At 41.7% G+C, this 15,352-nt stretch overlaps 1 protein-coding gene across 1 annotated transcript in view; it reads right to left on the minus strand.

Annotated features, from left to right (window-relative positions):
• The window catches only part of LOC139580424 (tetraspanin-15-like), a 35,473-nt gene that overhangs the window by 13,164 nt on the left and 6,957 nt on the right, over positions 1-15,352 (minus strand). The window contains exons 2-4 of the mRNA XM_071409084.1: positions 10,019-10,204; positions 4,737-4,811; positions 1,855-1,950 (exon numbers count right to left, since the gene is read on the minus strand). Coding sequence (XP_071265185.1) covers positions 1,855-1,950; positions 4,737-4,811; positions 10,019-10,204 — 357 coding nt within the window. The remainder of the gene's footprint in view (positions 1-1,854; positions 1,951-4,736; positions 4,812-10,018; positions 10,205-15,352) is intronic.

Here is a 15,352-nt window from a genome sequence, read left to right on the forward strand (position 1 = left end):
TATGCCAGTCCCCCAACTCATTTGAATGGCTCTCTGCATCTCAAATGCAGCTAGGGTAATTACTTCAGCATTTCGCTAGTTCCAGTAAACTAGACACTCTTAGTAGAGTGGCTTTTTAAATCGAGATTGTAAGAGAATCATTTAGAAATCTGGGCATCTTTACCTATGAACATATGTATTCCTGAAGAACCCCCCCTCCCGAAGAAACCATGGTTGTGATGATGGAGAACTAATGAGGTGGAGTGGCTCTGACATGATTGAGTTACAAACACATGAGATAGAGAGACCTTGTTTGTGCTTAGGGAGATTAGCAAGTAACCTTTTCTCCAGCAGATTCTACAAGCGCTATGCATGGTTCACCACAGAGACCATGTAGGCCAGTACAGACTAACATCAAAGTGTAAGAACTAACCCAAGCTAAAGCAATACTAGGCCTACTCTAGAGATCAATAAACAAAAACCGGGCCTGTGCTAAATGTTAAATGTTAGTTTTGGACACACACAAAACCTAGAAGCGAAATATCACACCACGAGCTAGAAATCTAATTCAGCCATCTAGTGTTCTGCAAAAGAGGCTTGAGATACGTGCATCCATTTGAGTGCTATTAAAATACCCTGCTATAATTACAGTCATTACATACACGACTTGGAATAGCAGAGACCTTTGCTTAAAAGCGTAAAGACTGTCATTGAACATTCACAAATGTTTTGCATGTGGTTGCAAACTCATTTTAATAGTGTACCTTTTCACAGTCCTGTGAAGTGAACGTTTTTTATGCAAATACATTTGCAGATGTCTCAATCCAGTGGCAGAAAGCCACGTCTCCCTAAAAAGCTGTGCCTCTGACGCCACTTAACCCATCATATGAAAGATATCCTACGGTACACAATACAATCTATCCCCCATAGAACCTGCTTCCATCTGAGTGACCACTTCCAGAGGCTGGCGAAACGCCTCCGAGTTAAAAGCAAATTGAACTACACTTACTCCCTCGCACTCTAAAAATAAGTCTGACGTAGACTCAAACACTGTCTAACCTGAAGCAGTTCAACATCTCACCATAAGCCTGCACTTAAGGGGGGAAAAAATCTGTGAAAACCCTGTCAAAGTACCTAGGGGGAAAGAGCTACAACACACAAACTCTTATTCAATAGTCAGTTCAGAGACAGTTTTCCTTTCTACTGATCTGGAAGGCTTTTCAAGGCTATAAAAAGGGGACAGCAGTATTCACTCAATGCAGTCGTATTGATTTACCTCCCATCAACAAGTCCAAACTAACACCACTACCTTCCTCAGTGGGGATTGTCAAAGCTCCTGTGTTTGATGTGGTTCAGGAAATGTCAAACACGTCAGTTGGAGAGAATTGAGACAGAATGACACATTAATATTCTATTATGGGAGACAGACCTGTCCTTCAACATTCACAAGTAGTTATTTCCTTCAACGTTTTCCATCCTACAAAACGGCTTGGTGTTGCTCATGGAATAAAATATTGTTAGTATAATTCTCAAAATAAATCCCAATGCTTGTGTCTGATTTGACGTTTCGATCATCAGTAGTCCTCCTGTGTAACAACTCAAAGCAGGGTCGCTGGTGAAAAGGAGTTCTCAATAACACATTTGGTCAAGGTTAGGTGTGAGAATGTGAACTCCAAATGATGTATGGACAGCATCCACCGCTCTCCAACCCAGTAGGAATCATCTAAATTACAAACTGCTCTTCGCCCTTGAGTTGGCCAACCACCATGTCACAAAGTGAATAATCCCAAATTACATTTGGTCAACAGCAATGGAGGGAATAGCTGGCAAACAGTTTCAAAGAAAATCCACTTATTTTTCAAACAGAAATCTTACCTTTCTCTGAACAAAGTCCATGATGTTCTTGAAATCCAGATCATCGTAGTAATTCACCATTCCTTTGCGAATGTTTTTGTTTAAGAGATCCACTGTCTATGGTGGAAAAGTAAAATAGAGGGTGAAATGTATTAAGACTGTAGGATTGAGATATTAGTGTGTAGGCAGCATTATAACAATTGAGTAATAAAAAAAAGGGGGACTCTTCACTGACCGACACTCTCCCTTTATTCCTCCTCTCAATAAAAATGACCTAAATTCAGTCATGAGAAATTCCTCAGAGACAAATGACTGTGTAACCTATTTTTTATTAAAAATCATCCTGACTTGAGCCATTTACATTAAATTCAAATCTTTCAATAACATATGCATTTGACCATTGGTGGATTAGTTACTGTTGAGATTTGAAAATGTCAATTCTCTCTACAGATTAGACTAGTCATTGCTGTTTAAACGTTTACCTTAAATATTTATGAAATTGTGAAATGCTGTGCTAATGTTTTTTTTCTATTGGTTCTAGAACTTTCTCCCTTCTTTTTCATCTTCTCCCAAAAAGACTCCTAGGTTTTCTACATCTAATCTTCAATACAGATCAAATAGAAGTGTGCTTATCAAGCTGATCTTGTTCTTGTCATTGACACAACAGGAAAGGGTCATTATGCAAGAAAAAAATGAATAACTCGTTGATTTTGTATTATTGATATCAGCATATCAAATTAAGGGTCTCACATTCTTAGAAGTTAGTGGCTTAACAATGTAAAGGCCAGAAATCTTTCACAAACTTCAAAACGCAATGGTAATTGGAATATCATAGACAATACATTTGAAAATGCCTACATGGAAACCACAAGTGGCAATCTGATATCAAATTTGCAGTTAATATCCATGCCTGATATCAACAACTGATTTAGTCCCACTACGTTGACATATTGTAATGTACACGTTTCATAAACTTGTTAGCTCTCCAATGTAAAGCGGCAACCAGCAGTAGAAACAATAACAAAGCGTCTCCCAGCCACCGTTTCGGTAAAAAGCTGAAGGATGGGGCTGGAAAAATGTAACCACACTCAAATTCATATAGACAGAGCCATGCAAGGATCCATGATATGAACATTATAGTTTTAACCATCTTGAGGCTATATAGTGTTCGTTTACATTTACTTTGTTTACAAACACTGGAATAAAACAAGCTTATATTTTGGGCTCTCATGAGGCATTTCTAAGTTATATTATTCAAGAAGAAATGTGTACATATCATTAATTTATATGTCCAGAAATGGATGTAGCAGCTGCTGATTGCCCCTTTAAAATCAGAACTTTGCACAAGCCCAGGTAAACGTATCCAATAAGAGACGGCATGTATATCAACTCAGCAAAAAAAAGAAACGTCCCTTTGTCAGGACCCTGTCTTTCAAAGATAATTCGTAAAAATTCAAATAACTTCACAGATCTTAATTGTAAAAGGTTTAAACACTGTTTCCCATGCTTGTTCAATGAACCATAAACATTTAATGAACATGCACCTGTGGAAAGGTCGTTAAGACACTAACAGCTTACAAACGGTAGGCAACTAAGGTCACAGTTATGAAAACTTAGGACACTAAAAAGAGGCCTTTCTACTGACTCTGAAAAACACCAAAAGAAAGATGCACAGGGTCCCTGCTCATCTGCGTGAACGTGCCTTAGGCTTGCTGCAAGGAGGCATGAGGACTGCAAATGTGGCCATGGCAATAAATTGCAATGTCCGTACTGTGAGACACCTAAGACAGTGCTACAGGGAGACAGGCCACGTGTAACAACACCTGCACAGGATCGGTACATGCGAACGTCACACCTGCGGGACAGGTACAGGATGGCAACAACAACTGCCCGAGTTACACCAGGAACGCACAATCCCTCCATCAGTGCTCAGACTGTCTGCAATAGGCTGAGAGAGGCTGGACTGAGGGTTTGTAGGTCTGTTGTAAGGCAGGTCCTCACCAGACATCACCAGCAACAATGTCGCCTATGGGCACAAACCCACCGTCGCTGGACAAGACAGGACTGGCAAAAAGTGCTCTTCACTGACGAGTCGCGGTTTTGTCTCACCAGGGGTGATGGTCGGATTCGCGTTTATCGTCGAAGGAATGAGCATTACACCGAGGCCTGTACTCTGGAGCGGGATCGATTTGGAGGTGGAGGGTCCGTCATGGTCTGGGGAGATGTGTCACAGCATCAGCAGACTGAGTTTGTTGTCATTGCAGGCAATCTCAACGCTGTGTGTTACAGGGAAGACATCCTCCTCCCTCATGTGCTACCCTTCCTGCAGGCTCATCCTGACATGACCCTCCAGCATGACAATGCCACCAGCCATACTGCTCGTTCTGTGCGTGATTTCCTGCAAGACAAGAATGTCAGTGTTCTGCCATGGCCAGCAAAAAGCCCAGATCTCAATCCCATTGAGCACGTCTGGTACCTGTTGGATCAGAGGGTGAGGGCTAGTGCCATTCCCCCCAGAAATGTCAGGGAACTTGCAGGTGCCTTGGTGGAAGAGTGGGGTAACATCACACAGCAAGAACTGGCAAATCTGGTGCAGTCCATGAGGAGGAGATGCACTGCAGTACTTAATGCAGCTGGTGGCCACACCAGATACTGACTTTTACTTTTGACCCCCACTTTGTTCAGGGACACATTATTCCATTTCTGTTAGTCACATGTCTGTGGAACTTGTTCAGTTTATGTCTCAGTTGTTATGTTCATACAAATATTTACACATGTTAAGTTGGCTGAAAATAAACGCAGTTGACAGTGAGAGGACGTTTCTTTTTTTGCTGAGTTTAGAGATTGAGAGAAAATCTATGATTATGAGTTTAATAACGTGATATAACAGGGGTTTACAGTACCTGATGCCTGAAAACCAGAGCCAGGATGCCACCGAGGAGCTCCAGAATAAGACAGACTGTCAAGGTGTAGAGAAACTAAAAAACACACATTTAAAAAAGGTTAATACACAGAACAGTCAAGTTTAAATGGTTTAATGGACATTTGGTTAGAGTCCTTTTGATCAGAATTTAATTTTTTAAACTTTATTTAACTAGGCAAGTCAGTTAAGAACAAATTCTTATTTTCAATGACAGGCTAGGAACAGTGGGTTAACTGCCTTGTTCAGGGGCAGAACGACAGATTTTTACCTTGTCAGCTCGGGGATTCGATCTTGCAACCTTTCGGTTACTTGTCCAACGCTCTAACCACTAGGCTACCTGCCGCCCATCTTTGATCGTATCTTGCTAACCCCAAAACCAACGGTTAGCTCTGACATCTAGACTGCTGCTGCTCTCTACCATTTTCATAGCAACTTTTTATATATGAAAACAAATGTATTGATCAATCATTGATGAATGCCTAATGTCTTTTAATATCAGGCTCAATTCAAACAGCCTGTATTGTAGTTTCCTGCACTGTAGCATAAAAAAAAGACGTGTTCCCCAATTAAACAAAATTGCAGAATTTCTTCAGGGTAAAAATACCTTGCTTTTAGTACAAGACAAAAAAACTCAAATATGTTCAAAAGTGAGTCAAACTATATAAAGGAATCAAATTCAATACGTTACAAGTACTGGTGTCTCATTAAAAGTGGTTGCAAGCATTTCAAATGTGATTAATATTCATTTGGTCATTAATTCATAAGAGCAAAGTGAAAAATGCAAAATGGATGAGGGCCTGCTACAGTACAGTTACATATTTCAAAATGTTGTCAACGCGGGTGGGTAAACTGTTCCAAATTAATAAATCAGTGATAATTATGGAGCTAGTGGACTTTCATTAGTGGTTGTGTCTTAATTACCGCTTGTTTGACTTTGCAGACAAATCAAGCTATAACAACCCAGCCAACGGTGATGCTATGCAAACATTTTCAGGTAACATTTATGGCTTAGCACATACTTTGCATACTGATATGAGCTAAATTGTCTCGTGCCACTAACACTGAAGACCTGAAATTATATTGAGAAAGACTGTTGTTTCAAGGAATGTACACAGTCACAGAAGCACATTATAAGGCTCATTCCAAGCCCATGCAGTCAGTGTTGCAGCTTGGAACTTCCTAGAATTTAACAACTGAAACCAATGGAATGGTACTGTAAAAAAGGCTGGCCCTCTTAACCTGACTGGCCTTCAGACCTGTCAATCATTTTTTTAAATCTTTATTTAACTAGGCAAGTCAGTTAAGAACAAATTCCTATTTACAATGACAGCCTACATCGCTCTCAATTCCAACCAATCAGTGTGCTTGGATGCAGTCCAGGTCTCCACCCCGCACACCTCAAGTCAGAGCATGTTCCCCTGCCGTCTCAAGAAGATTTCTATAATTAAGGACTCTTACATACTATTTTTCTATCTTGAAGTGTTGTGCACCACACCTACAGGGCATTTGGAAAGCATTCAGACCCCTTCCAACATTTTAAGTTACAGCCTTATTCTAAAATGGATTAAATACTTTTTTCCCCCTCATCAATCTACACACAATACCCCATAATGACAAAGCGAAAACAGGTGAAGATTTTTTTGCAAAAAAATGTAATAAACTTAACAGAAATATCTTATTTAAAAAAGTATAAAGGCCCTTTGCTATGAGACTCGAAATTGAGCTCAGGTGCATCCTGTTTCCACTGGTCATCCTTGAGATGTTTCTTCAACTTGATCGGAGTCCACCTGTGGTAAATTCAATTGATATGACATGATTAGGCACACACACCTGTCAATATTAAGATCCCACAGTTGACAGTGTACGTCAGATCAAAAACCAAGCCATGAGGTCAAAGGAATTGTCTGTAGAGATCAGAGACAGGATTGTGTCGAGGCACAGATCTGGGGAAGGGTACCAAAAAAAAATTCTGCAGCATTGAAAGTCCAAAGGAACACAGTGGCCTCCATCATTCTTAAATGGAAGATGTTTGGAACCACCAAGACTCTTTCTAGAGCCGGCCGCCCGGCTAAACTGAGCAATTGGGGCAGAAGGGCCTTGGTCAGGGAGGTGACCAAGAACCCGATGGTCACTGACAGAAATCCAGAGTTCCTCTGTGGAGATGAGAGAACCTTCCAGAAGGATAACCATCTCTGCAGCACTCCACCAATTAGGCCTTTGATGGTAGAGTGGCCAGACGCAAGCCCCTCCTCAGTAAAAGGCACATTACAGCCCGCTTGTAGCCCGCCACCCGGGTCTCCCAGTGGTCTAGGGCACTGCATCGCAGTGCTAGCTGCGCCACCAGATTCTCTGGGTTCGCGCCCAGGCTGGGCTGGGTTCGCTCCCAGGCTCTGTCGCAGCCGGCCGGGAGATCCGTGGGGCGACGCACAATTGGCATAGCGTCGTCCGGGTTAGGGAGGGTTTGGCCGGTAGGGATATCCTTGTCTCAGTATGTAAAAAAATAAAATAAAATAAAAAAAATGTTATAAGATGTATAGTGCATACATCTTATAACATTTTTTTTATTTTATTTTATTTTTACTGTAAGTCGCTCTGGATAAGAGCGTCTGCTAAATGACTAAAATGTAAATGTAAAGAATGTAGTTTGCCAAAAGGCACCTAAAAAGGACTCTCAGACCATGAGAAACAAGATTCTCTGGTCTGATGAAACCAAGATTGAACTCTTTGGCCTGAAAGCCAAATGTCACATCTGGAGGAAACCTGGAACCATCCCTACGGTGAAACATGGTGGCAGAATCATGATGTGGGGATGTTTTTCAGTGGCAGGGACTGGGAGACTAGTCAGGATCGAGGGAAAGATGAACAGAGCAAAGTACAGAGAGATCCTTGATAAAAACCTGCTCCAGAGCGCTAAGGACCTCAGACTGGGGCGAAAGTTCACCTTCCAAAAGGACAATGACCTGAAGCACAAAGACAACGCAGGAGTGGATTCGGGACAAGTCTCTGAATGTCCTTGAGTGGCCCAGCCAGACCCCGGACTTGAACCCGATCTAACATCTCTGGAGAGACCTGAAAATAGCTGTGCAGCGACACTCCCCATCCAACCTGACAGAGCTTGAGAGGATCTGCAGAGAAGAATGGGAAACTCCCCAAATACAGGTGTGCCAAGCTTGTAGCGTCATACACAAGAAGACTCGAGGCTGTAATCGCTGCCAAAGGTGCTTCAACCAAGTACTGAGTAAAGGCTCTGAATACTTATGTAAATGTGATATTTTCGGGGTTTGGCAACAATTTAAAAAAACGTGCTTTTTGCTTTGTCATTATGGGGTATTGTGTCAAAATCAAGGGGTTTGAATACTTTCCGAATGCACTGTATATAAAACCTTCTAATGGACGGAGCTGGTGACCAAGTTACAGTGATAGGCCTCAACATCATGTTCTAACTGAACAGCACTATAGTTGAAAGAACCAAAACTAATCAGCATTAAGTTTATAGCAGGTGAGGGCATATCCTGCCAACCGCTCAGACGAGCTCCAGCTAGCCATTTTTACATGGTCCTATTTCTCACCGGATTTAGCGACCAACCATTTTTTCCCCAGGTACAACGGAACCAATGAAATAGTCCCATAATTGTAAAGCCCAAGGTAAATAAAACACAGCTTAAATACATGAACATACTGTATTTGACATACAGTGCATTCAGAAAGTACCCCTTGACTTACTTCAGTTTGTTATGTTACAGCCTGAATTCAAAATGGATTAAATAAACCCTCCCCCCCCATCTACACAAAACACCCCATAATGACAAAGTGAAAACATGTTTAAACATTTTTTGCAAATGTATTGAAAATGAAATCTCTTTTACATAAGTATTCACACCCCTGAGTGAATACCTTTGGCAGAGATTACCACTGTGAGTCTGAGTAAGTTTTCGATACATGGATTGTACAATATTTGCACTTTTGTTTTAAACATTATTCAAGCTCTATCAAGTTGGAGGTTGATCATTGCTAGACATCCATTTAAGTCTTGCCATAGATTTTCAAGCCGATTTAAGTCAAAACTGTAACTAGGCAATTCAGGAACATTCAATAAATGTCGTCTTGATAAGCTACTTTAGTGTATATTTGGCCTTGGGCTTTAGGTTATTGTCCTGCTGAAAAGTGAATGTGTCCCAGTGTCTGTTGGAAAGCAGACAACCAGGTTTTGCTCTAGGATTTTGCCTGTGCTTAGCTCCATTCCATTTATTTTTATCAACAACAACAACAACATCTCCCTATCCCTTGCCGATGACAAGCATACCCATAACATGATGCAGCCACCACCATGCTTGAAAATATGAAGGGTGGTACTCAGTGATGTGCTGTGTTGGATTTGCCCCAAACATAATGTGTTGTATTCAGAACATAAAGTTCATTTCTTTGCCACAATTTTTACAGTTTTACTTAGTGCCTTATTGCAAACAGGATGCATGTTTTGGAATATTTTTATTCTGTACAGGCTTCCTTCCTTTCACTCTGTAATTTAGGTTAGTATTGTGGAGTAACTACAGTTTTATTCATCCATCCTCAGTTTTGTCTTATCACAGCCATTAAACCCTGTAACTGTTTAAAGTCACAATTGGCCTCATGGTGAAATCCCTGAACGGTTTCCTTCCTCTTCAGCAACTAAGTTAGGAAGGACGCCTATATATTTGTAGTGACTGGGTGTGTTGATAAACCATCCAAAGTGTAATTAATAACTTCACCATGCTCAAAGAGATATTCAATGTCTGCTTTTTTATTTTTACCCATCTACCAATAGGTACCATTCTTTGTGAGGCATTGGAAAACCTTATTGGTCTTTGCTATTGAATCTGCTTGCAATTCACTGCTCAAATGAGGGACCTTACAGATAATTGTATGTGTGGGGTACAGAGATGAGGTAGTCATTGAAAAATCATGTTAAACACCATTATTGCACACAGAGTGAGTTCATGTAATTTATTATGTGACTTTTTAAAGAACATTTTTACTTATTTAGGCTTGCCATAACAAAGGGGTTGAATAGATTTAAAAACATAATTCCACTTTGACATAATGGGGTATTAACACATTTTAAAAATTCAGGCTGTAACAAAACAAAATGTGTAAAAAGTCAAGGGGGTGTGAATACTTTGAAGGCACTGTATGTATTTGAACCAGGTCCTGTGTGTAGTGAACCTGATAAACCTCAAGCTTATATCCCAGTCTTGTATGCAATTGTGTGAGTCTACTACTCACCACTTTGAGGAGCAGCAGGTTGTCCCTGAGGGAGGCTAACACACCGATGAAGGAGACAATGAACATCACCACCCCCAGGACGATGAGGATGATGGCGGGGGCCAGGAACACCCCCTGCAGGGTTTTGTAGCGCTGCCGCTCCACCTCCGCATAGATACCGATGGCTAGGACGAACCCCCCAACCAGCTACCGGAAATGGAAACATGGAGATGAGAGAATTTAGTATAGGGGACAAAAGTGGTTACCTATACTGAAAGGTTACTTATAAAATGGGTTATTCCACTCCACCGGTATCCATGTTCCATGCCCTTTTTGAATAGTGTAACTTAGTATTATTTCACCAAATTTTAAACATTATGTCATAAAGAGCACATATGCAACTTAATAAAAAAGTTTTTTTAAAGTTTAGACCGTAGCGCAACTCTGGATGCCAATTTGAATTATTTTTGAATGACAATGACAGGAATATATTCAGCATGACATTCATGTGAGCATTATAATATAATTACACAACACAAAAGTAATGTGAAATGCAATCATAACTTGACAGCAATATATTTAGACTGCTTAGCGTTTGTCTGGGCTTGCTAGCAGTAGCCTGTAACAGCCAGAAGCCCTGGGCGGCGCATTGCACCCTGGGAAGTGAAATGCACTCTGGGAATCGTAGTATACTTTTCGTAGGCACTAACTCCGCCATGGTTCGTTGGACATAGGTACATTTATTTATTTAACCAGGCAAGTCAGTTAAGAACAAATTCTTATTTACAATAACGGCCTACCAAAAGGCAAAAGGGCTCCTGCGGGGGCTGGGATTAAAAATTATAGGACAAAACACACATCACAACAAGAGAGACAACACAACACTACACAAAGAGAGACCTAAGACAACAACATAGCAGCAAAACAACATGACAAATTAATGGCTTTTTTGGATAAATGCCAAAAATAAAGTCTGTGGTAAACAAAGGCTTAGGAGATTTTATACGTTTCGTTTAATGAGATTTAAAAAAGGCACAAAGGTGTCACAATATATATACAGTGGGGAGAAGACGTATTTGATACACTGCCGATTTTGCAGGTTTTCCTACTTACAAAGCATGTAGAGGTCTGTAATTTTATCATAGGTACACTTCAACTGTGAGAGACGGAATCTAAAACAAAAATCCAGAAAATCACATTGTATGATTTTTTTGTAATTAATTAGCATTTTATTGCATGACATAAGTATTTGATACATCAGAAAAGCAGAACTTAATATTTGGTACAGAAACCTTTGTTTGCAATTACAGAGATCATACGTCTCCTGTAGTTCTTGACCAGGTTTGCACACACTGCAGCAGGGATTTTGGCCCACTCCTCCATACCGACCTTCTCCAGATCCTTCAGGTTTCGGGGCTGTCGCTGGGCAATACGGACTTTTTTTCAATTCAAAGATTTTCTATTGGGTTCAGGTCTGGAGACTGGCTAGGCCACTCCAGGACCTTGAGATGCTTCTTACGGAGCCACTCCTTAGTTGCCCTGGCTGTGTGTTTCGGGTCGTTGTCATGCTGGAAGACCCAGCCACGACCCATCTTCAATGCTCTTACTGAGGGAAGGAGTTTGTTGGCCAAGATCTCGCGATACATGGCCCCATCCATCCTCCCCTCAATACGGTGCAGTCGTCCTGTCCCCTTTGCAGAAAAGCATCCCCAAAGAATGATGTTTCCACCTCCATGCTTCACGGTTGGGATGGTGTTCTTGGGGTTGTACTCATCCTTCTTCTTCCTCCAAACACAGCGAGTGGAGTTTAGACCAAAAAGCTCTATTTTTGTCTCATCAGACCACATGACCTTCTCCCATTCCTCCTCTGGATCATCCAGATGGTCATTGGCAAACTTCAGACGGGCCTGGACATGCGCTGGCTTGAGCAGGGGGACCTTGCGTACGCTGCAGGATTTTAATCCACGACGGCGTAGTGTGTTACTAATGGTTTTCTTTGAGACTGTGGTCCCAGCTCTCTTCAGGTCATTGACCAGGTCCTGCCATGTATTTCTGGGCTGATCCCTCACCTTTTTTTTTTATTTATTTTATTTAACCTTTATTTAACCAGGTAGGCAAATTGAGAACACGTTCTCATTTACAATTGCGACCTGGCCAAGATAAAGCAAAGCAGTTCGACACATACAACAACACATAGTTACACATGGAGTAAAACAAACATATAGTCAATAATACAGTGAAAAAAAAATAAAAAATAAGTCTATATACAATGTGAGCAAGTGAGGTGAGATAAGGGAGGTGAAGGCAAACAAATATATGTATAAATAAATAAAAATATAAAAGGCCATGGGGGCGAAGTGAGTACAACACAGCAAGTAAAATAAAAAATAAAAAAACAATGGAATGGTTGGTTTGCAGTGGAAGAAAGTGCAAAGTAGAGACAGAAATAATGGGGTGCAAAGGAGCAAAATAAATTAATAAATAAATACAGTAGGTAAAGAGGTAGTTGTTTGGGCTAAATTGTAGATGGGTTATATACAGGTGCAGTAATCTATGAGCTGCTCTGACAGCTGGTGCTTAAAGCTAGTGAGGGAGATAGGTGTTTCCAGTTTCAGAGATTTTTGTAGTTCGTTCCAGTCATTGGCAGCAGAGAACTGGAAGGAGAGGCGTCCAAAGGAAGAATTGGTTTTGGGGGTGACTAGAGAGATATACCTGCTGGAGCGCGTGCTACAGGTAGGTGCTGCTATGGTGACCAGCGAGCTGAGATAAGGGGGGACTTTACCTAGCAGGGTCTTGTAGATGACCTGGAACCAGTGGGTTTGGCGACGAGTATGAAGCGAGGGCCAGCCAACGAGAGTGTACAGGTCGCAGTGGTGGGTAGTATATGGGGCTTTGGTGACAAAGCGGATGGCACTGTGATAGACTGCATCCAATTTATTGAGTAGGGTTTTGGAGGCTATTTTGTAAATGACATCACCGAAGTCGAGGATTGGTAGGATGGTCAGTTTTACAAGGGTATGTTTGGCAGCATGAGTAAAGGATGCTTTGTTGCGGAATAGGAAGCCAATTCTAGATTTGACTTTGGATTGGAGATGTTTGATGTGAGTCTGGAAGGAGAGTTTACAGTCTAACCAGACACCTAGGTATTTGTAGGTGTCCACATATTCTAAGTCAGAGCCGTCCAAAGTAGTGATGTTGGACAGGCGGGCAGGAGCAGGCAGCGATCGGTTGAAGAGCATGCATTTGGTTTTACTTGTATTTAAGAGCAGTTGGAGGCCACGGAAGGAGAGTTGTATGGCATTGAAGCTCGCCTGGAGGGTTGTTAACACAGTGTCAAAAGAAGGGCCAGAAGTATACAGAATAGTGTCGTCTGCGTAGAGGTGGATCAGAGAATCACCAGCAGCAAGAGCGACATCATTGATGTAAACAGAGAAGAGAGTCGGTCCAAGAATTGAACCCTGTGGCACCCCCATAGAGACTGCCAGAGGCCCGGACAACAGACCCTCCGATTTGACACACTGAACTCGATCAGAGAAGTAGTTGGTGAACCAGGCGAGGCAATCATTAGAGAAACCAAGGCTGTCGAGTCTGCCAATGAGGATGTGGTGATTGACAGAGTCAAAGGCCTTGGCCAGGTCAATGAATACGGCTGCACAGTATTGTTTCCTATCGATGGCGGTTACGATATCGTTTATGACCTTGAGCGTGGCTGAGGTGCACCCATGACCAGCTCTGAAACCAGATTGCATTGCGGAGAAGGTGTGGTGGGATTCGAAATGGTCGGTAATCTGTTTGTTGACTTGGCTTTCGAAGACCTTAGAAAGGCAGGGTAGGATAGATATAGGTCTGTAGCAGTTAGGGTCAAGGGTGTCCCCCCCTTTGAAGAGGGGGATAACCGCAGCTGCTTTCCAATCTTTGGGGATCTCAGACGACACGAAAGAGAGGTTGAAGAGGCTAGTAATAGGGGTGGCAACAATTTCAGCAGATAGTTTTAGAAAGAAAGGGTCCAGATTATCTAGCCCGGCTGATTTGTAAGGGTCCAGATTTTGCAGCTCATTTAGAACATCAGCTGACTGTATTTGGGAGAAAGAGAAATGGGGAAGGCTTGGGCGAGTAGCAGAGGGGAGGGCAGTGCTGTTGTCCGGGGTGGGGGTAGCCAGGTGGAAAGCATGGCCAGCCGTAGAAAAATGCTTATTGAAATTCTCAATTATAGTGGATTTGTCGGTGGTGACAGTGTTTCCTATCTTCAGAGCGGTTGGAAGCTGGGAGGAGGTGTTCTTATTCTCCATGGACTTTACGGTGTCCCAGAACTTTTTTGAATTTGTGTTGCAGGAAGCAAATTTCTGCTTGAAATAGCTAGCCTTGGCTGTTCTAACTGCCTGTGTATATTGGTTTCTGGCTTCCCTGAAAAGTTGCATATCACGGGGGCTGTTCGATGCTAATGCAGAACGCCATAGGATGTTTTTCTGTTGGTTAAGGGCAGTCAGGTCAGGAGAGAACCAAGGGCTATATCTGTTTCTTTATCTTTCTCATGATCATTGATGCCCCACGAGGTGAGATCTTGCATGGAGCCCCAGACCGAGGGTGATTGACCGTCATCTTGAACTTCTCCCATTTTCTAATAATTGCGCCAACAGTTGTTGCCTTCTCACCAAGCTGCTTGCCTATTGTCCTGTAGCCCATCCCAGCCTTATGCAGGTCTACAATTTTATCCTTGATGTCCTTACACAGCTCCCTGGTCTTGGCCATTGTGGAGAGTTTGGAGTCTGTTTGAGTGTGTGGACAGGTGTCTTTTATACAGGTAACGAGTTCAAACAGGTGCAGTTAATACAGGTAATGAGTGGAGAACAGGAGGGCTTCTTAAAGAAAAACTCTCTTCTTAAAGGTCTGTGAGAGCCGGAATTCTTACTGGTTGGTAGGTGATCAAATACTTATGTCATGCAATAAAATGCAAATGAATTACTTAAAAATCATACAATGTGATTTTCTGGATTTTTTGTTTTAGATTCCGTCTCTCACAGTTGAAGTGCACCTATGATAAAAATTACAGACCTCTACATGCTATGTAAGTAGGAAAACCTGCAAAATCGGCAGTGTATCAAATACTTGTTCTCCCCACTGTATATATATATTTGTTCTACTAGTAATCAACACATTCAATATAAAAAAAGAAATATATATTCTGTCAATTTAGCTAATACACTTTCTTTTTTTGCCATGGTATCGTTTCAGTATCGAGTATTATGATACTAAATCTGGTATCGAAGTAAAAAAATCTGGTATCGTGACAACACTACCAAGTGGTGATGCAGCCAGTCAAGATGCTCTCGATGGTGCAGCTGTAGAACTTTGAGG

Source organism: Salvelinus alpinus, chromosome 7 (assembly GCF_045679555.1).
Source record: "Salvelinus alpinus chromosome 7, SLU_Salpinus.1, whole genome shotgun sequence".
NCBI lineage: Eukaryota > Metazoa > Chordata > Actinopteri > Salmoniformes > Salmonidae > Salvelinus > Salvelinus alpinus.